General features: G+C 39.0%; 1 protein-coding gene across 1 annotated transcript in view; it reads left to right on the top strand.

Moving 5' to 3' along the window:
- The first annotated feature begins 873 nt into the window (after window positions 1–873).
- Window positions 874–22,386, top strand: part of NLRP14 (NLR family pyrin domain containing 14) — a 44,553-nt gene continuing 23,040 nt past the window's right edge. Inside the window, exons 1-6 of the mRNA XM_005578755.5 lie at window positions 874–1,015; window positions 8,375–8,684; window positions 9,449–9,517; window positions 12,112–13,708; window positions 16,400–16,564; window positions 19,358–19,525. Coding sequence (XP_005578812.3) covers window positions 8,396–8,684; window positions 9,449–9,517; window positions 12,112–13,708; window positions 16,400–16,564; window positions 19,358–19,525 — 2,288 coding nt within the window. The 5' untranslated portion in view covers window positions 874–1,015; window positions 8,375–8,395. The remainder of the gene's footprint in view (window positions 1,016–8,374; window positions 8,685–9,448; window positions 9,518–12,111; window positions 13,709–16,399; window positions 16,565–19,357; window positions 19,526–22,386) is intronic.

Genomic DNA, 22,386 nt, shown 5'->3' with positions numbered 1-22,386 from the left:
AGCTTCTAAGACCGTCTTCAGGGTCCAAGGCCATGAATTCATCTTAGAACAGTTCTAGTCATGTGGGATTTGAATGAAATTGCACTATCCATAAATCAACACAGAGCCTTGGTGACTACTGTGGTCAATTTGACTCAGATGTTCCTTAAATATGTCGAGTAGGCTCTTAACTGAGGGTCTCTGCGCTTGCTATTTCTTCCTCCTGGAATGCTCCATCTCCCAGATATCTGCATTGCTCACACTTTCACGTTTTGCAAATATCACCTTAGTAGTGTCTTCTCTTCCTATTCAAAGAGAAATAGGACCCATCTCCCACTTCTCACCCCCAGCGCTGTATTCCTTGCCCATTCTGATTTTCTCCACAGCAATGATCACCACCTGGTATACTACAATTCATTATCTGCACCCCTTCAACAGAATGTAAGCTCCATGGAGGTAAGGGCTAGATGAGCAAGACTTTGGATATTTTATTCACTGCTAGACAGGGCCCAGAAAACTGACAGGCACAAATAAGATGCTCAATAATTGTACGGATATTAGATGGACGAATAAAGGGACACTGCTTATTGGGAGTCAGCCAGTCTGGGAAAGGTCCTTCAAAGCTAGGGTTCAATTCCCCGACTTCCTCTTCCCCACATCGGTAAGGCAAGGAGGAAGGACGTGCGTCCACAGGTTTGCTGAGCGCAGAGGATTCTATATTGAACACTGAATCTTCTGCGGTAAATGCGGGGAAGAGCTTAGAGGTGGAGAGTGAGAGCAGCGTTCCCTTGGCCCCTCCAGCCAATGGGAAGAGAGATTCGCTAGGTCAGGCGGTGGGGTCCAACCACCCAGGCTGGCCCGCAGCCCTCTTAAGGGTTTGCTCCTCTCGCAGGGGAGGAGGGAGATGAGGCATTAAGGGCCAGAGTGCGTTCCCCTTTGTCGTGGAACAACAAGTGCCTGTTGATACTTTCCTGTCCCTCTGAGGCCTGGCTTTCGGCGCTTTTACCCTTTGACACCAACGCCTGGTGAGACCGAGGTATGGAATGACTCTCCTCTTCTCTGGATGCGTACTTTGTCCACTTTAAAATGGGAAGTTGGGTTCTCTGTGAGTCCATCCAGCGCCCACATTCTGCGTGGAAAATGAAAGGAATGTGGACTCAGGGCCCAAGAGGATGAGTTGCCAGGACATCCCAGGGTGGGACACTTTGGGGCATGGCGCCAGACACGACCAGAGTGGAAAAGCGACCTTGAGGGTGCGAGTCCACGGTCACCTGCAAGTAGCCTTTGGCTGGAGACCTAGTGTGGCCTGTATCCATTTGTCAAATTCCAAAGAGATAAAGAAATGAATGCCTGCCAACTGTACTGGAATTTGGCAGGCACTGCCTGCGGTGCCCACTTCTAGAATCTCCTGGATTAAAACGATATGAATAGTCCCACTTTCACCAGGCTTGACGAATGCAGGCAAGCCCCTCGCCTCTCTACCCAGGAGCAGGTGTTCGTCCTTCAGTCTGAAGCTATTCCCGCCACCTGTGTTCTGCCGTCTTTCATTCACTCTGGGTCTCCTCCTAGCCCCTCTCCCTACTGAAAACGAAACAAACCACCTAAAAACTGCTCTGCAGGTGCACCAGGTTATCAGTATCTGTCTCTCCACCTCTCCCTAGCAAAGTTCAAGAAATATTAGTAAGGTAGTACATGCTTGCTCCCTCCGTTGGTATTCCTCTAGCCTATAGTGCTTTAGTGCTTTAACACCCCCACTCCCTCCACTCCAGCAGTGACCCAAAATTGCTCTTTCTATGCAAGTTAGCAATTATTGTCAACACGCCAAATTCAAGTAGAGATGCCAGGCATTCATTTCTTTAACTCTTTGGAATTTGACAAATGGATATTGCCTTTTTACCTTTTTATTTCTCCACTTATTTAAGGAATGTATTCTGATGAAAGATAATTGTCACAAATTGTCCTAAACTCTGTTGTGTTTTGAGTTAGGACAATTTGTGACAATTATTTTAAGTACTTTTTTATGTAGAGGTTTTGATTGCTTAGTTGTAATCTTCATATAACTGCCATCTGTTTTGCTGTATGATGAGGACATTTTAATGACTAAAAAATCAAGTGTGTGCTATATTTTTATACATTTATTATAATTGAATCCTTATTGTCAATTATTTACTATTCTAAACAAACACTCTTATGCACAAAACTTTCTTTTCTGTATTTAGGATTTTTTTTTCCCAGTGGATAATTTACCAAAGAAGATACTGCTTGAAAACTCATGCATGTTTGTAAAATTCTCAGTAGACATGCAGTTTTTCAAGAGTGTAGCAATAACATATTAACTCCTTACTTTTATATGGTACTGTTTTTTAAAGCTTATTTTTGTCATTTTGAACTTTGAGAAGGGCTGTTTCCTGGTTTGCATTAGTTGTGCTAAATGCTTAAGTTTGAAAATTTTCTGAAATACTTGTTAGCCATTTGCTTTTTGCTTTTTCCCCCTTCTATGAATAGGCTATTCACAATAAATTTGCCTTATTGCTATTCTGATCTATTTGTATCATGTCATTTTAGGGATATGAACCTTTTTAAAACAATATTTTAATGTGAACTGTAATTCATAAAAGACTGCACTAAGTATAAACAAGCACCTTAGTAAATGATTACCAAGTGATCACTCATGTAAACCATCTGCAGGTCAAGGAATAGGACATTAATTACCAGGACCTAAGGCCCCCTTCATCCTCCTCCACCTCATCTCCACAGGGGTATTAGGAAACCGACTTTTATGATAGCTACTTCATAATCTTGTTTGATTTGGCTTCTTTCACTAATTACGAGATTTATTCTAGTGGCATATAGCTGCAATAATATATTTTCTTTGCTGTTTAGGATTTTGTTGTATGAATTTACCACAGTGTATTGATTGGTTCTACTATAGATGAACTCTTGGATCTTTTCAAGTGCTTAGGAATTACAAGCAGTGCTGCTGTAGTTATTGCATATCTCCTGCTATACCTACACACATATTTCTATTGGATGTTTTCTAAGAACTTTAATTGCTATTTCATAGTGTATGTATATTTCCAGTTTTAAGGAATAACCATTTAGAATAGTATTTATTAGAATTACAGAAATTTCTTGTGTACCTGTCACCCAATTTCCCCAATTTTTAATATTGTGCATTACAATGGTATATTTGTCACAATGAAGACAATAAGGCAATTAAGTTGCACTTAATTTGAATTTCACTAATTTTTCCATATTGTTCTTTTTCTATTCCTGAATATTACATTTAGTCATTTTGTCTCTGTAGATTCCTCTGGTCTGTGAAAGTTTCTCAGTCTTTCCTTGTTTTCTGATGACCTTGACAGTTCTGAGAAGTACTAGTCTGGTAATTTGTAGTTTGTCCCTCACTTTAATTTTTTCTTATGGCTAGACTAGGATGCTGGGTTTGGGGAAGGAATATCACAGTGGTAACATGCTATTCACAGTGTCAATAGTACATGCTATCACAGTGACTTATGGCTGATAATAGTAGTCTTGATCTTGGGAGAGTGTTTGTCAGGCTTCTCACTAAAAAGTTTCTCCACTCTCCCCACCTACTCCCATACTCCTCTCTTTGGGAGGAAATCAATAAGCACACTCAGTGCTCTGGAAGGTGGGGTGCAGTTGGGTTAAGAGCCATTTCCTGGAGGGGAGAATATCCTACATAAAGTATTTGGAAATCTTCTCTAAGAGAGATTTGTCTCTTTTCTCTCATATATTGGGACATTTATCTATATCTATATGGACTCATGGATACTTGCTTTGTACTTTGGGCTATAATCCAATACTGTTGTTTATTTTGGCCATTGGGAACTCTTTCCAGTTGTATCTTCAGTCTCTTTGCATACCCCATTATTTTCCTTTCCTTATTTCTGGCACTATGAGATGCTATAAGTTCATCGTATCTATTCCCTATCCTAGCCCTAGAATCAGCAGTTTCTCAGAGGATCCCTGATTCCTTTTATTGGCAAATGGTACAGGTTAGAAACCAAAATTTGGACCTGGGTGGACATCTCCAATTTTAGTACTTAATACAAACAGCTTTAAAGTGGTTTTATTAATTTACACTTCAACTGCTTATTTGCCATATTCCCTGTAAACATTTTGCTGTTTTTGTTTGGCCATTTGTGTTTGAATTTTAAGGACAAGAGGTTTTAATTTCAGCATCGTTAACAATGTCTTCAAATATTCATTGTGGTTCTTGGTCAGTTCCCTTATTGTGTCCAAACTGGTAAGTCCCATCTTTCCTAAGTTGTGATGAATGTTCTTTGCTGTTTTCTCCTCCCTGGTTTGAAGTATTAATGATAATTTCCAGATATAATTATACCTGGGATGATTTAAGAGGATACTAATTAATTGTCAAAATGGTTTACAAGTTGTCCTAATGAATGACACTGAATTCTTTCCACCCAATTATGGTATCTCTTCTATAATATATTGAAATCCAATGAGAATGTATTTTCTTGGCTGTCTACTCTTTTTCTTTGATTTAATTATTATGATAGAATTAAATCATTTGTACATTTAGGCCAGGCACCATGGCTCATGCCTGTCACTGTAATTCCAGCACTTTGGGAGGCCTAGGTGGGCAGATCACTTAAGGTCAGGAGTTGGAGACCAGTGTGGCCAACATGGTGAAACCCTGTCTCTACTAAAAACCCAAAAATAAATAAATAAAAAATTAAATTAGCCAGGCATGGTGGCAGGCACCTGAAGTCCAAGTTATTTGGGAGGCTGAGGCATGAGAATTGCTTGAACCCAGGAGGGAAGGCAGAGGTTGTAGTGAGCAGAGATCCACCACTACACTCCAGCCTGGGTGACAAAGCGAGACTCCATCTCCAAAAAAAAAAAGAAGTTGTACACTTAGCAGTAGTGGTTAGACTCTTGAATTTTTTTCAACTGGGGGGCAGTTTGCTGCCCTGGGGTCCTTTGTCAATATATAGAGACATTTCTTGTTTGTCACAACTGTAGAAGATCCAGGGTTCTAATTGGCATCGAATAGGTAGAAGCCATGAATACTGCTCAACATCATATAATGCACATATAGTGTCCCCCAAGGAAGTATCCAGCCTAAAATTTCAGTATTACTGAGGTTGCTATAGGAGATTTAGTTAGAGCGACCGAGAAAGGAAATCAATCCAGACTGTATGGAAAGGGTGGAAACACCCGACTTCCTAGGTCAAATCTTACTTCCCTGAGACCTCCATATTTCTACCCTCTCTAGATAAGAATCCCTTGTCCCTTTGTGTTCTCCTAGAACTACTCTGGCCCAAATGATAGTCATGCTGTATTTAGAGGTCTTCCTCTTCCAGTCGTGTTCAGCACAGGGTCTGCTATCACAGAGCATGGCCACACAGATTTTGTATAACTCTGAATTTCCAGTGCCTAGGAAACTGAAGTGAAATTAAAAGGCAATGCTATGTAGTAGAAAGAGAGTAAGCTTTGTAGTATGATAGGCCATTTGTCAACTTTATGACCTGGGCAAATTTCTTAATTTCTGAGACTCCGTATCTGTAAATGTGGATAAAATCTAACTTTTAGGTCTGTTTTAAAGTCTAGAGAAAATTTTTATAAAGAACCTATACACACTAGGTCCTCACAAATGTAGTCATTAATATGAGCTAATTATTTTGAACAAATATGTTTTGTTATAGGCAAAAATTTACATCAATTTGCAAATTGAAATCCTTGTAGACCATGGGTTCCCATTTTAGTTCAGGGCATTTTTGAATGAATGAATGAATGCCTTCCTATAAGAGAAACAGCGCCAAACATGTGTTCCTTTTTCTAAAAAGGTAAAAAGACAAAACAAAACAAATTTCTTCAAGAACAGCATAAAACCTTTGGGAAGGAGACTACAGTATATTGTACTCTATTATAATTGTAGATATCATATAGTAGAAAGCTAATAGGATTCAGACTCTTATAGATCTCGGCTCAAAGGGACACCCAGAAAGGAGGAGGAAAATGAAAAAAGTGTGGGATTACAACAGCAAAGAGGCAAGTAAATATCAAGATGTAAGGCTTTGTTAAAATAGTATTATTGACGTATGGCACCTTGTTGAAGTTAGGTGCATGCATTAGCTTTTTCAATCCTTGCAGAGGTAGGTACTCTTGCTACTCCTGCTTACAGATGGGAAAATTGAATCCCAAAATGCCCCTTGAATTTTGTAACAGGGAAGTTATTGGTATGAGTTATTTCAGTGGAATTGTGGTGGCAAAAGTTCTATCGCAGTGGATTGAGGAGGTATAATAGGTGATAGAGTATAGAAGACTGAAGGAGTTTGACTATGAAGATGAAAGGGATTTGGAGTAAAGGGAAAGTTTGTAAAAGACTAAGTTAAATTTGGGCACATTTAAGTGCTAATGAGTAGGACTTAGTGGACAGGGAGAAGTTGAAGATCAAGAAGATAGATTTCTTTTTTTTTTTTTTTTTGAGACGGAGTCTCGCGCTGTCACCCAGGCTGGAGTGCAGTGGCCGGATCTCAGCTCACTGCAAGCTCCGCCTCCCGGGTTCACGCCATTCTCCTGCCTCCGCCTCCCGAGTAGCTGGGACTACAGGCGTCCGCCACCTCGGCCGGCTAGTTTTTTGTATTTTTTAGTAGAGACGGGGTTTCACCGTGTTAACCAGGATGGTCTCGATCTCTTGACCTCGTGATCCGCCCGTCTCGGCCTCCCAAAGTGCTGGGATTACAGGCTTGAGCCACCGCGCCCGGCCTAAGAAGATAGATTTCTAATGGATTAAATCCCTTTGGGAACAATTGCTTATGAGATTTAGATAAGAGGTGGAGAAATAAGCTATAGAAAAGGGAAGAGAGCTCCCCTCATTTGTTACAGGAAAGACAAAGATAAAAATGAACCCACATGCAGTGATATCTGTAGATTTCTAGATAGGAAGTAGAAGATGTGTTCTGTGCCTTGCTTTCCCTCACCTACCATATTCTGTATGTCCTGGAGAAATTTCAGAGTTCTTTTTTGAAGTTTCCTCAAATCTTTTCCTTTTCACTTTTTAGAAAATTACTATAGGACTTGTTTTGTCAGATTTATCTGTAATCTAGATTGTTTGTACCATGTAGTTAAACAAACAACTTTAAAACAGCTGATAGCTCACCAATTACTGTAGGATAAAATCCAGATTTACTATATAAGTTTGGAGATAATTCACCTTCTGTTGAAAAGGAAAACTCTCCCTTCTATCTACTTTTATTTCCCCCATCCATCTTTCTTTTCCAATCATATTAGCAAGAATCGGGGGAGACATTATGAAAGACTGGAAAGGGCAGGAATTTTAGTGAAAGATCTAAGTTGAGTTCCAGCTGCACCATTTACTAGCTCTATCTCTTCAGGCAAATCACCAAAAAAGATTAAGAAAACTTGATGGTGCTTTGGAGAATATGGATTAAGTGATTAACTGGAGCACCCATGTTGACTAAGAAATTGAATAAGCTGATGAGGGGAAAACACAGGGCTCAAAAGGATTTGATGGTGTTTGAAGAACTGTCACCGAGTAAGGGCATGAAACCACTCAATTAACCAGAAGATATTAATAGAAAATGGGTTATAGGAGTTTGCAATTTAAAAGTCTGAGTAGTCATTGATAAAGCCTAGGGTGAGAGCATCAGAGTAAATTGCTGGAGAGCAGTAAGGTCATGGGAGTTGATGTCAAAGACATGAGATGAGGATGTTTTGGATGAGCTTTAACACTGAACTCACCCAGAACAGCTGTGGTGTTGGGGAAAGTATACTAAAGGAGCTTGTGTGCTAGGGAAGACTATTAATAATTATGTATGAATTTATGACCAGAGATGACATGACAAGAAGAGGTAGATGGTAGCATATTCTATTGCATGTGTTTGATGAATAATAATGTGTTGGCAGGGGTGCAATAACAATGTTTTATGGACTGAGATATATATTAGATGTTGGTGGGGGATAGAAGGGATGAGGAAGGGCAGTTAGCAATACTTAGGAGGAGCCAGTTCTGTGCCAAGTGATATATGAACCCTACCTTATTTGATCCACATGAAAATTAGAGGTTGGCTCTGTTTTCTCCACTTAGTAGAAGAGTAAATTGAGGTTCAAAGAGAGGAATTATCTTTATTTATATCGCTCATAAGTGGTAGGACTGGGAATAAATCCTAAGAAGATGGAATAAATATACAGTATAGTGGTCTATATTAGAGGAATGGTTTGTGAAAGAAGATGTATTACAGAGGACACTAGGTCAGTACCAAGCCTAATACAGTGGGCTTCTGCACATGTTTGTTAAATTAATCTATGTAAGTATTTCATTTTCAAATCTTTTTCATGTGTCCCATTTATTCCATGTGCTTTTGGTTATTTTTTTCCCCCACAGAGGCCTGAATATTTGGACAAGATGGCAGATTCATCATCATCTTCCTTCTTTCCTGATTTTGGGCTGCTATTGTATTTGGAGGAGCTAAACAAAGAGGAATTAAATACATTCAAGTTATTCCTAAAGGAGACCATGGAACCTGAGCATGGCCTGATACCCTGGAATGAAGTGAAGAAGGCCAGGCGGGACGACCTGGCCAATTTGATGAAGAAGTATTATCCAGGAGAGAAAGCCTGGAGTGTGACTCTCAAAATCTTTGGCAAGATGAACCTGAAGGATCTGTGTCAGAGAGCAAAAGAAGAGATCAACTGTGAGTGATGCTGGGGCAGATCTGGGGCTAGGCAAGAAGGAAGTGTTTCCTGGAGTCCAGTGGAATGTTTCTGTAAGAGGGATTTAGGCATTAAACCATGTTGGGGGACATAAGCTCCATGGTGGTCTTGTGCATGGGGAGCTTGTTGGATTATCTGAGGAAGGAAAGGCAGATGGGTTTTGAGTACTGTTACTCAGCCTAGCTCCTTAATCGGGGGCAATTCATCCATCTTGTACCAGTTGAAATGATCAAAGGAATTGAGTGATAGGAATTGTCCCATAAAGTGCCTTCACCTAAACTACAAGTTATAAGTTAGGCAACATTTTGAGAAATCAAATATGATTTAATGTATTTGCTGAAATATGAGGAATGGGCTGAAAATTATTATTGGACATAATCCAAGCCAGTATTTATAGTCATTCTCAGGTATGAAATGTAAACATCTAGAATTCCTTACTCATATACAAGGCTTTAGATATATATGTATATATTTCAGGAAACTGAGGCTTACACTACACTATTTGCCCTGGAGCTACAGGGTGGGGGCCATGGCAAGAGGTCTCCTACTTCAGTGTTGTCTGTATCACATTGTTTCTTCTCTCAACTAAGCTTATGGAGTCTGAGGCTCTGGCAGCTTTAGTTTTCTTAAACCCAGATAGTCATAGAATTGGACCACTGATGAGAATGCTGGCCTCTGTTCTAGGCATCGTGAAAGCTCACTTTGTTTTCATTAAATATCATGATCCTATTGGAACCTGTTGCAGGGTCAGCCCAGAGTATAGGACCAGATGATGCCAAAGTTGGAGTGACACAAGACCAGGAGGCAGTGCTGGGTGAGTAGTTAGGCCTTTCATCAGATTTGGGAGGCATTCAAAGTTTTGATACAGGATGGGGATTTATCTCCCAGAGGACTTTTGTTCAAATCTTGTTAACTTCTTCTAATACCCCACCTGTTCCCTGAATGTCACCCAAAAAGAATTAGCAAAACACTCTCTGGCCAAAGTCAGGATCAGGGCCTTGTTAATTCGGGTCCTCAAGAGAACAGTGTTTAGAATGCCTGCTAAAAGAAGGGCTGATGCACAAAGGTATATTAATGTTTATATTTTATGTACTAAAAGTCACTGAGTTGGCAGGAAACTTTTCATTTATCACACCTACTTTCTTTAAAGATGGTACCGTAATTAAATTCTAGGAGTGGTGACCAACTGGTTCATATAAAAACTCATGTCTAGAACTGAGTCTTCTCAGTCATAGTTAACACAGGGGTCCCCAACTCCTAGGCCACAGACCCCTACTGATCAGCAGCCCCTCAGGAACCAGGTCACATAGCAGGAGGTGAGTGGTAGGCCAAGCGAGCCTTACCACCTGAGCTCCGCCTCCTATCAAATCAGCAGCTGCATTAGAGTCTTATAGGAGCACAAAGCCTATTGTGAATTGTGCATTCAAGGGATTTAGGTTGTATGCTCCTTATGAGAATCTAATGATAAATGTAATGCAATTGAATCATCCTGATTCACCCCTGCCCCCTACATCCATGGAAAAATTGTCTTCCACGAAACTGGCCCCTGGTGCCCAAAAGGTTGGGAATTTCAGACCACTGGCTTATTAACACCATTTCCCTACTTTGTTTTGAATTCTACATAATTTAATTCCAATTTATATAAGTGGAATTACAGTAGAAAGAAAATTAGATCAAGTGAGAAACCTTTATTCTTAACCCAGCCACATTCTAACAAGCCACATTATTTCATTCAAGAAATAATTGAAAACTTCATCCCAAGCACTAAAATATAAAAATTGCTTGTTATATTAAATGACCTTCAATATAACTTCCCACTGTGACTTTCATTTCTGATTCAATATAAAGAAGTTTATCTTTGTGGTATGAGAAAAAAACTCACGGGCTAATAATTTTTGTTTTATTATTTCAAACCTAATGGCTATTTCCCTCTTATGTGCAGATAATTGCACACAGATAGCTAATAAATGCCTTAAAATTATTATTTGGAAATTGTGATAAAAGTAAACTATTCATTATAGGAACTTTGGAAAATACTGTAAGTACAAAATAGAAAATAAGAAGTACAACAATGATTTACTGATTATTTTCTCTGTGAGTGTACCAACATTATGCTGTTTGAATTACTATAGTTTCATGGTAGGTTTTAGTTCTGGGTAAAGAGTGTTTTTCTTCTCTCTGCCTGGCCAATCATTAGTTTTGCTTTTTGGAATTTCTTAGTTATCATTTGTTTATGTTTTATCTTTGTTTTTAAACTTCACATAAGCAAAATGAGCTATTTTTTTAAAAAAAGATTCAAATACTGTAAAAGTACATAAAGTGAGTTTCTCACTCTGTCCCACTCCCCATCCCCAATCCTACTATTCAGAAATAACCAGTATTAATGTATTGGTGTATATGGTATAGGTTTTCAGATACATAAAGTTTGTTCATTTTATTTCCAGGAGAGGATCATATTTTACATAATTCCTAGAAACTTCATATCTTTTCTTGTTATTATTTGGGGGGATATTAGTACCTATAATTATACCTTATTCAAAAGTTGTAAAGTACTCAATTATATGATTGTATTCTCTCGTTTTTTTATTGCACAAATGTATTTGACACTTCTTATGTGCAAGGAGATGTGTTAGACACTGAACATGCAGTGATGAAGCTGCCAGCCAAGTGCATCATTTATTTAAACAATAAAGTAATTATAGCTAGTGACATGTACTGTGAATGAAAAATATACTGTTTTGAGAATATATAAAAAGGGGAAATACTCTAGCGATGAGGTTCAGAGAGGTCTTGCCTGAGATCCTATATTTTTAATAGAGATCTGAAAGAGAGATCCGACTGAAACAGGTAAAGATTAACTATATTTTCATTCTATTTCACTTAGGATGTTTTTCTTTTTTTCAAAATATTATTTGAGCCATGATTCAATGTTTATTTCTATTAACTTTTTACTTGTACAGAGAAAATTATTTTGATCTGTAGATTCAAATCTGTCTTGGGGTCTTCCCTATTATTGCTAATGGTTGCCTCTGCTCTTTTTTTATCTGGATGACACTTCTGTTCTCCATGTCTGTCATCTTTTTTCTCTGTAGAAGGAAAAGTACAAAGAAGAAAAAAATATCTCTAAAGTATATCCAGTTTTATTTCCCATCACAAATTAATTTTTCTGCATCAATTCTGGTTTATATTACAGTATCTAATATAGGTTTTAAATCTATAGGAATATTTTTATTTGATTTATATTATTTAAAAAAAATCAAAACCAGCTCTGATTTCAGCCTACATTCTTTCTTGTTCCTAACTGCAAGTTCGGTATTCTTGACATTACATTTCATAGAATTTGTTTTGATTATGTGGTTTTTTTGTTTTTGTTTTTGTTCTGTTTTTACCTTTGCCATTCTGACTTAGGTGATGGAACAGAATACAGAATTAGAATAAAGGAAAAATTTTGCATCACTTGGGACAAGAAGTCTTTGGCTGGAAAGCATGAAGATTTCCATCATGGAATTGCGGAGAAAGATAGAAAACTATTGGAACACTTATTTGATGTGGATGTCAAAACTGGTGAACAGCCACAGACCGTGGTGCTTCAGGGAGCTGCTGGAGTTGGGAAAACAACCTTGGTGAGAAAGGCAATGTTAGATTGGGCAGAGGGCAATCTCTACCAGCAGAGGTTTATGTATGTCTTTTATCTCAATGGGAGAGAAATTAACCAGCTGAGAGAGAGAAGCTTTGCTCAATTGATATCAAAGGACTGGCCCAGCACAGAAGGCCCCATTGAAGAGATCATATCCCAGCCAAGTAGCCTCCTGTTTATTATTGACAGTTTTGATGAACTGAATTTTGCCTTTGAAGAACCTGAATTTGCACTGTGCGAAGACTGGACCCAAGAACACCCAGTGTCCTTCCTCATGAGTAGTTTGTTGAGGAAAGTGATGCTCCCTGAGGCATCCTTATTGGTGACAACAAGACTCACAACTTCTAAGAGACTAAAGCAGTTGTTGAAGAATCACCGTTATGTAGAGCTACTAGGAATGTCTGAGGGTGCAAGAGAGGAGTATATTTACCAGTTTTTTGAAGATAAGAGGTGGGCCATGAAAGCATTCAGTTCACTAAAAAGCAATGAGATGCTGTTTAGCATGTGCCAAGTCCCCCTAGTGTGCTGGGCCACTTGTACTTGTCTGAAGCAGCAAATGGAGAAGGGTGGTGATGTCACATTGACCTGCCAAACAACCACGGCTCTGTTTACCTCCTATATTTCTAGCTTGTTCACACCAGTAGATGGATGCTCTCCTAGACTACCCAACCAAGTCCAGCTCAGAAGGCTGTGCCATGTCGCTGCCAAAGGAATATGGACTATGACTTACGTGTTTTACAGAGAAAATCTCAGAAGGTTTGGGTTAACTAAATCTGATGTCTCAAGTTTTCTGAGCAACAATATTATTCAAAAGGACACAGAGTATGAAAACTGCTATGTGTTCACCCACCTTCATGTTCAGGAGTTTTTTGCAGCTATGTTCTATATGTTGAAAGGCAATTGGGAAGCTGGGAACCCTTCCTGCCAGCCTTTTGAAGACTTGAAGTCATTACTTCAAAGCACAAGTTATAAAGACCCCCAACTGAGACAGATGAAGTGCTTTTTGTTTGGCCTTTTGAATGAAGATCGAGTAAAACAACTGGAGAGGACTTTTAACTGTAAAATGTCACTGAAGATAAAATCAAAGTTACTTCAGTGTATGGAAGTATTAGGAAACAGTGACTATTCTCCATCACAGCTGGGGTTTTTGGAGCTGTTTCACTATCTGTATGAGACTCAAGATAAAGCCTTTATAAGCCAGGCAATGAGATATTTCTCAAAGGTTGCCATTAATATTTGTGAGAAAATACATTTGCTTGTATCTTCCTTCTGCCTTAAGCACTGCCGGTGTTTGCGGACCATCAGGCTGTCTGTAACTACAGTATTTGAGAAGAAGACATTGAAAACAAGCCTCCCAACTAACACTTGGTAAGTGTATTAGGGCCATTCCCTGGAAGTGCCCTGTAAGGCAGAGAAGAAGTAGATTTTGTCAGAGGGAGGAGTTGTTTAGCTGAGGTCCCAGAGCTGAGATAATCCTTCAGAGTTGTCCCATCTTGAGGCAGGGAGGCTAAGCATTTAAACCCCTTACTGACCAATCATGGCTACTGGTGAGGAGTGGGCAAAAACTTTCCTGAGATGGCTTTTTTGGCCTGAAGGCAATACCAGGAGAGGGACTGGGCTGAGGACTCTCAATTGTTGACAATCCCAACAACTCAGGGGGAATGAGCACTTCAGTCTTCAAGGAGGAATGTGGCACGGCACAAACTTGCATCCATGATAATAAGTATGTTTAATTTATAAAGATAATGTCATCCAGAATAATAAGGGACCAGAAATTTCCTTCTGAACCTGGTAAACACAGGTTATTTCTCTGTATTACATTCCTCTGCACTCTACTGACCTAGCTTACTTTCCCCATTGCCCAGACAATGATTTTGGCCTTTGTTTTGTAGTTTGTGAAAGGTCTCAGCCCTTTAACGCCTATCTGAAGACATTGGAGGTTAGTAAGAAAGAGTAGGTGCTAAATAAACATTTTTGAAAAAAGAAATGAACCTTAAGTATTTTATGTATATTCTACTCTACCTCCTTTCTCAAGTTGCCTTTTCTGACTACCTGTCTAAATCTGAGGAAAGAATTGAACTATGGAATTCATTCCCAGATGTATATAAAATTAATTGAGGACTTTCCATGTGCTATATAGTTGTATAGTGAATTGGATATTTAACATAATATCCAATTTAATGTTGTTGGCAACCATCTCTATGTATTTTTAAGATTACGAAACTCAGAGACATATACCTAGAAAATTTCTTGATTCAAACACACGTCAAATAATAATTAAGTTGCTGAGTGCTTGTCACATAACCTGACAGTTTTCTAAGTCCTTGATCTCGTTTAGTCTTCTGATAGTCCTATTAGGTAGGTGCTATTTCCATTTTACTTAGGACACACAAAATTGTGGTACCAAGAAGGCATATAACTTGACTGAGTTCACACATCTGATTGTAATTTCTTGGTTTGCTAACTTTATCCAAGCTGTTTCAGTACCATTATATACAATTCAGAAGCACTCATTTCTTATAAGAGCATACATTTCATTTATTTGCAAACTGTGGGAGTAGAAATTGTGGGCCCTGATGCTATGACCTTTACCTACCTTGGAAAATTGTGAGTAATCTTCAGTCAATTTTCTTAATTCTGACTTCAGAGTTCTGTTTAAAGAATATGTGATTTAACAGAGCATTAAAACGTCTTTTATGCCTAATAGTAAATGTTAGAACAGTATTCTGGCCACTAGATTGCCAGTTCTCCTGCTAGCTTTCCTTACCTATGTTGTAGAGTTATCCAGTACTAGAGTTGGCATTGTTGCTAAAATAAGGAGCCAGAGAACCCAATGTTTTGAAAGAAAAACTGTAGGTGACCTCAATCTCTTCTATAATATAACTACATCGTAAGCTTTATGAGAGCAGGAGCTCTGTTTGGTTCACCATTTTATCTAGTGTTCGCACAGAGGAAACACTTGAATGCTTGAATGAATAATTTATGATCTTGTTTTTATAAATTTAAGACCTCAGGTGATATAGAACATCACTATGAATTGTCATTCATTCCTACTTAAGATATGGGAATGAATATTTACTGAGTAGCTATTATATATAAGGCAACATACTAGACTTTTATATATTTTAATATATATTATACTTAATATATACACATATATGTATATAACAGTTACTGATTACTAGGAACACTTACAGCATGAGACATTTGCTAAGCATTTTCTATATATTGCCTTATTGAATCTTCACAGTAATCCTAAAAAATAGATACTGTTATCTTCATTTATCAAGATGATGAAGCTGAGGCTCACATGGGTTAGTAAATTTTCCAGAATAACTCAGTTTAGTGAGTGGCCGAGCTGAATTGGGACTCAGAGCTGCTCCATTGTTGAGCTTATAATCACCAGGTTGTCCCCTGTTTTATTACCCTTTATTTGTTCATGAGTTTATTGACAATATTTCTAATAATTAAATCATAAAGTATTTAAAGTTTACAGTGTGCTTTTGTGTACCCTTTAAAATGCACTATTAAATTTCCACAACTCTGTGAAAGGAGATAACATTTCCATTTTATAGATGATGAAAACTTGTAACTTAAAGAATTGATGCAACTCTCTTAATATGGCTAGTAAGTGGTAGACCTGGGTCTCAGGCCTGTGGTTTTTAATCTATACCACTTTACACCTAATGTCTACCCACTAATCCTAATCATATTCTTTGTGACCGAATTTTATTTTTCTTTTTGATATTGGCTCTTCAAGTATTTGAATACTTCTCTCTTATCCCTCCTGAGTTGCTTCATCTAAAGTAAAGCCTCTCTGGTTTTTATTTTGTGTGTGTTGAGGGGAGTGGATGGGAAGTGGGAGAGCTGTTGGACAAATAAGGCCTCTAGAGTGCCCAGAGGAAGACTTCCTTATGGACTGTGCCCATGGTGGAGCTGCACTGTATGCTCTTGCCTTTCCAAAATACACTTACTTTTACCCCAATACTATCTTCTGAGAGTTGCCTAGGCTGAAATAAAATCAGCATTGTTTTTCTTTTTTTAATTATTTATGCAAAGGGATGGTGATCGCATTACTCACTGGTGGCAAGATCTCTGTTCTGTGCTTCATACAAATGAACATTTGAGAGAACTGGACCTGTGCCATAGCAACCTTGATAAATCAGCAATGAATATCCTGCATCAAGAACTAAGGCACCCAAACTGTAAACTACAAAAGCTACTGTAAGTCTGGTATGAGAAAATTTAATGGAGTAATTCTAATTTCTTTGTGTTCCACCTTCCACTCATACTCGTTAGGGGAAGCCAATGCTAGCAAATACTTACAAGCCACTGTGTAAAATACTCAAACAGGAACAACAGAATCCTCTGGGGACATGAGATCATTACTAACTTGTTCTCAGAGTGATTCCACAGGGCATAGGAGCTGTTTACATGGGTTTTTCAGGCTTGATTAAGAACTTTCTAAGTGAAGAGCACAGAGCTAAAACATTCTAGGCAGGTCACCAATGCACTTTCAAGGACATGTTCTGGAACTTACTATCTTCTTAAATTTTTTCTGTTGAGGAAAAATTTGCATTTAATAAAGTGCACAAATAATGTTCAGTTTGTTGAGTTTTGACAAATGTAAACATCTTTGTAATCAACACATCCAAAACGATAGAAAATATTTTCATTTATCTCAGAAAGTTCCCTTATACCCCTTTTCTTTTTTTTTCTTGAGACAGGATCTTACTCTGTTGCCCAGACTGGAATGCAACAATGCCATCGCAGTTGGAACTCCTGGGCTCAAGCAATCCTGCCACCTCAGCCTCCCAAGTAACTGGGATTACAGGCATGTACCACCATGCCAGGCGATTTTTTTTTTATTTTATTTCATAGAGATAGGATCTCACTGTGTTGCCCAGGCTGGTCTGAAACTTCTGGGCTGAGGAGATCCTCCTGCCTCAGCCTCCTAAAGTGCTGGGATTACAGGCATGAGCCGCAATGCCCAGCCTATCCCTTTCTGTTCAATTTTCTGACCCCATCCAGTCCCAGAGACAATAATTTGTGTCTTTTTGGAATCATTTTGATTGATTCCACAGCATGTATTTTTTTTTAAATTTATCTTCTTTCTTTTTCTTTTCTCTTTTTTTTTTTTTTGTGACAGTCTTGCTCTGTTGCCAGGCTGGAGTATAGTGGTGCAATCTCAGCTCACTGCAACCTCCGCCTCCCAGGTTCAAGCCATTCTCCTGCCTCAGCCTCCCGAGCAGGTGGGACTACAGGCACGTGCCACCACACCTGGCTAATTTTTGTATTTTTAGTAGAGACGGGGTTTCACCATCTTGGCCAAGCTGGTCTCGAACTTCTGACCTCAAGTGATCTGCCCACCTTGGCCTCCTAAAATGCTGGGATTACAGGCATGAGTCACCACACCTGGCTGTATGCATCTTCTTGTGCTCAACAAAACATCTTCTAAAATTTATCCATGTTGTTGCAACTTTCAGTAGTTTCTTTTTTACTGCTGATTAGTATTCCATTGTATAACAATACTATAATTTGTTTATTCATTCTCTTGTTAAAAGACCCCTGGCGGTTTCCAGTTTTTAACCTATTAAGAATAAGGGTAATCTTTGCCAACATTTGCTGCTGTCAGTCTTTTTAAAATTTTATCTTAATTTGATTCTAGATACTCAATCACTTTAAAACGTTGAATGTTCACATGTCTCTTACCCTTTTCTGTAAGGACTCCACTAGGAGCTGAAACTGATCCTAATCTCCTCTGTATTTTGTGTCTGTAAATGTGTGCAAGGTACATTTGTCGTTTGGTATGAACTGAATGCTGAACAAATGATAGATCTTTGTTTCCATTAGTACTAAAAATAGATGTTATTTTGGGCGGGGGGTGGGGACAGGCTTCTCATCAAATATTTTCCTCCCGATCTCAGTGTTTTTAGTAAGTTCTGACCTTGGATTTCAAGCATCTAGAGTAGGTCTGGCCTTCCATATAGATGTAGTAAGGCAACTAGATGTATGTTATGATTAAGGGGTTCCTGGAAGTCCTTTCCACTCATCCCTAAACATTTACCCCATATTGTCCCTTCACAGGATGTCATCAATTCAGATCTTCACCATAGCCAATCCCTTCTGGGTTAATTGACTTCCTTTCTTAGAATGGGAGGGTTGCATCAGTGGGAGGATGCCATGATGACTGTTCTCTGTCTGCCACCTTAATGTGGTCTTACTGTGGTCTCTTTTCCCTAATAAGTGAGATGGTGCCATTTATATTTACTGAGTGCCTTAGGCACTTTTACTAGATGAGGATGGTTAGTGCTGTAAATGGGTAAAATCTTTATTTTCCTGTGTGTACTTGCCTGGGGTGAGGGGAGTGAGGGTGGGTGGTGGGCAGAAGGGAGGAAAGGTGGTGTTACAAAGCAAGGTTTTGGACAGTGAACAGAAGGGCATTGGGGACTAGCAGAGACACTATAGAAGAATCAGAAATATCTGACATTGACTGAGTTAGCAGGTAGAAAGTAGGACAAAAATTGGCAGATTTAACTTCATTATTTTGCTTGGGCTGCCTCTGTACACCTGCCTCCTACAACTAGCAAAGTCCCCAAGATGGCATAGTATGTTTTGCAACAGTGTTTTGTTATTACTGCACATCAAACAGTTGATGCTAATTGTGAATTAACCTTGGATTATTTAAAGATTTGGCTATTGTGAATTAATGTTATTTTAGTACTTGGAATGGCCCTGATAATTTTTGATAGTCATTCCTGGGATTACAAGTTTAAGAGGCTCCTCTTCTGCTTTTCATGATGTTATCACCTTCTTTTGCCTTAAGGTAAAAAAAACTTGGGAATGTCAATTATCAGGACATAAATAGAAATTGAAGTTATAACCCAATTGTTTTAGATGAAAATAAGATAAAAGAATATTCATGTAATATCCAAGAATTAGATTGAAAAGAAAGAGATCCTGTAACCAAGGAGAGAAATGATTTTGTAATACCTCCTGCATGCTTTTCTTCTGAAGGTTGAAATGTATCACTTTCCCTGATGGTTGTCAGGATATCTCTACTTCTTTGATTCATAACCAGAATCTGATGCATCTTGACCTAAAAGGGAGTGATATAGGGGATAATGGAGTAAAGTCATTATGTGAAGCCTTGAAACACCCAGAGTGTAAACTACAGACTCTCAGGTAAGCTTTGAGTTGTTTTCTCTTGTTTTGTTTTTATAATTGAGGTTTTTGTCTATCCAAGTAGACTCTTACAGCCTGGATTTGCTATTCATAAGACTGGCTTAAATCTACTTTCATGATATGGGGTAGCAAGCATCAGTAGAATCAAGCTGATTTCGTTCTGGTAGGACTTTCACTCCTCCTATCTCCCCAGGAAGATTTCTCATTGTGTGGTTCTCTGTGTCTCCTAAATCTGCTGGTGGAGGGAATAAGAGCACATTCAGAATTTATAAATATTTAACACCTCTAATATTTAAGTGCTGGAATAGATTTGTTGTATCTTTGAACTCTCATAGAAAATAACACACTGGGGGATGTTCTTTAAGTAACTGGGGGCAGTGCTGGGACAGACTCACTTTTATTTGATTTTTGATGGTGACTCCCCCTCAATTTAGAACTGCAACTCAGTGACCAGCCCAGAAGGCTGAGAAAGAACAGCGTGGAAATGGTTCTCTTTCGAGGTGCTTGCTGGCTACCACACACTATTGATCTTAGTGGTGACTCTTCTTTGGCTGATGAAAGCGAGAGGATTAGCAATCATACTGTTCTCCACATTGTGTGACAGGTTCTAAGAAATATTTTATTTTCCAATGAAAGGCAATGAAATAGGTTTCTGACAAAACCAGACAAAACAAATAGTTACAGTAAGTTTTACATTAGAAGTTTTTATAAGCCCTGGACTCAGTTCAAGGTGGCCAAGACTGAAGCTTGATGCATGAAGGGCCAAAGTAGATCTGTATTTGTAGGAAGCTAATTACAATCCAGGTGTAGGAAAAGTAAGTGAAGTCTGGAATAAGACTTTCTTTGACATTTTTAAAACTCTTATCAGTTTTTGTAAGATGGAATTCACTTACAGCATATCTGGAAAGTTGTTGGATAATTCTCAAACATAGGTTGAGTTCAGTTGTTAGCAAGACAGCTCAGAGTAAAGGTTTTACCTACTAAGTAGTTTTAAGATATTATGAGGAATTTTCTGTAATCTACATCTCTGGTCTGAAACTCAGGTGAGAAGTATGTCACTGATTCCTATGTCTAAAAATAAAATGTATTAGTAGCAAAAAGCTGTTAAATTGAGGAAAAGAGGAAAGATGTTTTCTTACAGTGGGAGCTGTGGATCCAAGACAAAAAAAGCTTGGCGCTTGACAGACCAGTGGGACTTGATAAGGTCCCTTCCATTTGAGGTTTGAGTAATGTTGTCTGCTGGTAAGCCTTGATACAGACCAAGTTGCCAGGATTTCAAATAGAAAACCATCTTTCTGAGTCAACTAGTAGGGCTCCTTGCAACAGTGAATACAATGCTTTGGCAAAAGTCATCAGAGCTTTGTAATAATCTAATACTCCATTATGTGGGACTGCATGTTCCCCCAGTGTGGGTGGCCACTGAGGAGTAATCAGTGGCCTTACTAACATTTCCTGTGGGAGAAGGTCCAGTTTTCTGTTTGCTTCGTATCTCATGTTATAAGAGTCACAGGTAGTATGAATATCCTCATTAGTTTGGTTTGTGTATAGACCATGCACAAGTTTCTAGAATTGCATTTTGGTGTTATACTCTCTCTGTTTCTAGATGATGTAAGCAATGTTGATACATCAGTAGTGTTGATACATCAGTAGGACTTTGCCAGCCTGTCTTGCAACATATGATCCCCAGTTATTATTAGAACTTGGCTAATTTATAAATAAAATATCTTTTAAAACTTTAAATTGCTCACATGAGCCCCTGTACATGAACATACCGAAAGGATACATAATCGCTAATTTTCTTCTTTCTTTTTTGGAAACAGAGTCTCGCTCTGTCACCCAGGCTGGAGTGCAGTGGTGTGATCTCTGCTCACTGCAGCCTCCACCTCTGCCTCCTGGGTTCAAGCGATTCTCCTGCCTCAGCTTCCTGAGTAGCTGGGACTACAGGCCCACGCCACCACGCCCGGCTAATTTTTGTATTTTTAGTAGAGATGGGGTTTCATCATGTTGGCCAGGATGGTCTCAATCTCCTGAACTTGTGATCTGCCTGCCTTGGCCTCCGGAAGTGTTGGGATTACAGGTGTGAGCCACCGCACCTGACCCATAATCACTAATTTTCATGAGAATACCTTACTATAATATTTACCAAAGGCTTCCCTCAAGAAGAGGAGAAAGATCTATTCTCTTTGTCTTGATAGATTTTTCCACAATATAGGCCTTATAATGGGTCTTAAAATATGCTTTAAAGTGAGTTCTTAAAATTTGCTGAGCAAGGAGAGGCCAAAAACAAAAACAGAAACCTTGGCATAGTCCAATAATTTCTAATTGTGACCAGAATCTCTTCTTAGTTTGCATATGCTCTGCCAGTGGGGCTTCGTAAGCAAGGTAAGGGAACGATTGTTGCTTCCACAGCACAGCCACCTGAAGGGTACCAAAATGGCATATAAATGCAGAGCACTCTCTATATCTTCATAGACTTTGAATTAGAAGACTAATATTTCAGAAAGGGGGCATCTAGAAGAGTTAGATAAGGCCAGGTGTGGTGTCTCACGCCTGTAATCCCAGCATTTTGGGAGGCTGGCCACTCTGGATCACTTGAGGCTAGGAGTTCAAGACCAGCCTGGCCAACATGGCAAAACCCCATCTCTACTAAAAATATAAAAACTAGCCGGTCATGATGATGCACACCTGTAATCCCAGCTACTCAGGAGGCTGAGACAGGAGAATTGCTTGAAACCTGGGAGGCGGAAGTTGTAGTGAGGCAAGATGGCACCACCGCACTCCAGTCTGGGCAACAGAGCAAGACTCTGTGTTAAAAAAATGTCAAAAAGAAGGAAGAAAGAAAAAAAAATAAGCTGGCTAAG

Source organism: Macaca fascicularis, chromosome 14 (assembly GCF_037993035.2).
Source record: "Macaca fascicularis isolate 582-1 chromosome 14, T2T-MFA8v1.1".
In the NCBI taxonomy this organism is placed as follows: Eukaryota; Metazoa; Chordata; class Mammalia; order Primates; family Cercopithecidae; genus Macaca; species Macaca fascicularis.
The sequence above is the reverse complement of the archived record's forward strand: the minus strand, read 5'-3'. Positions and strand labels throughout refer to the sequence as shown.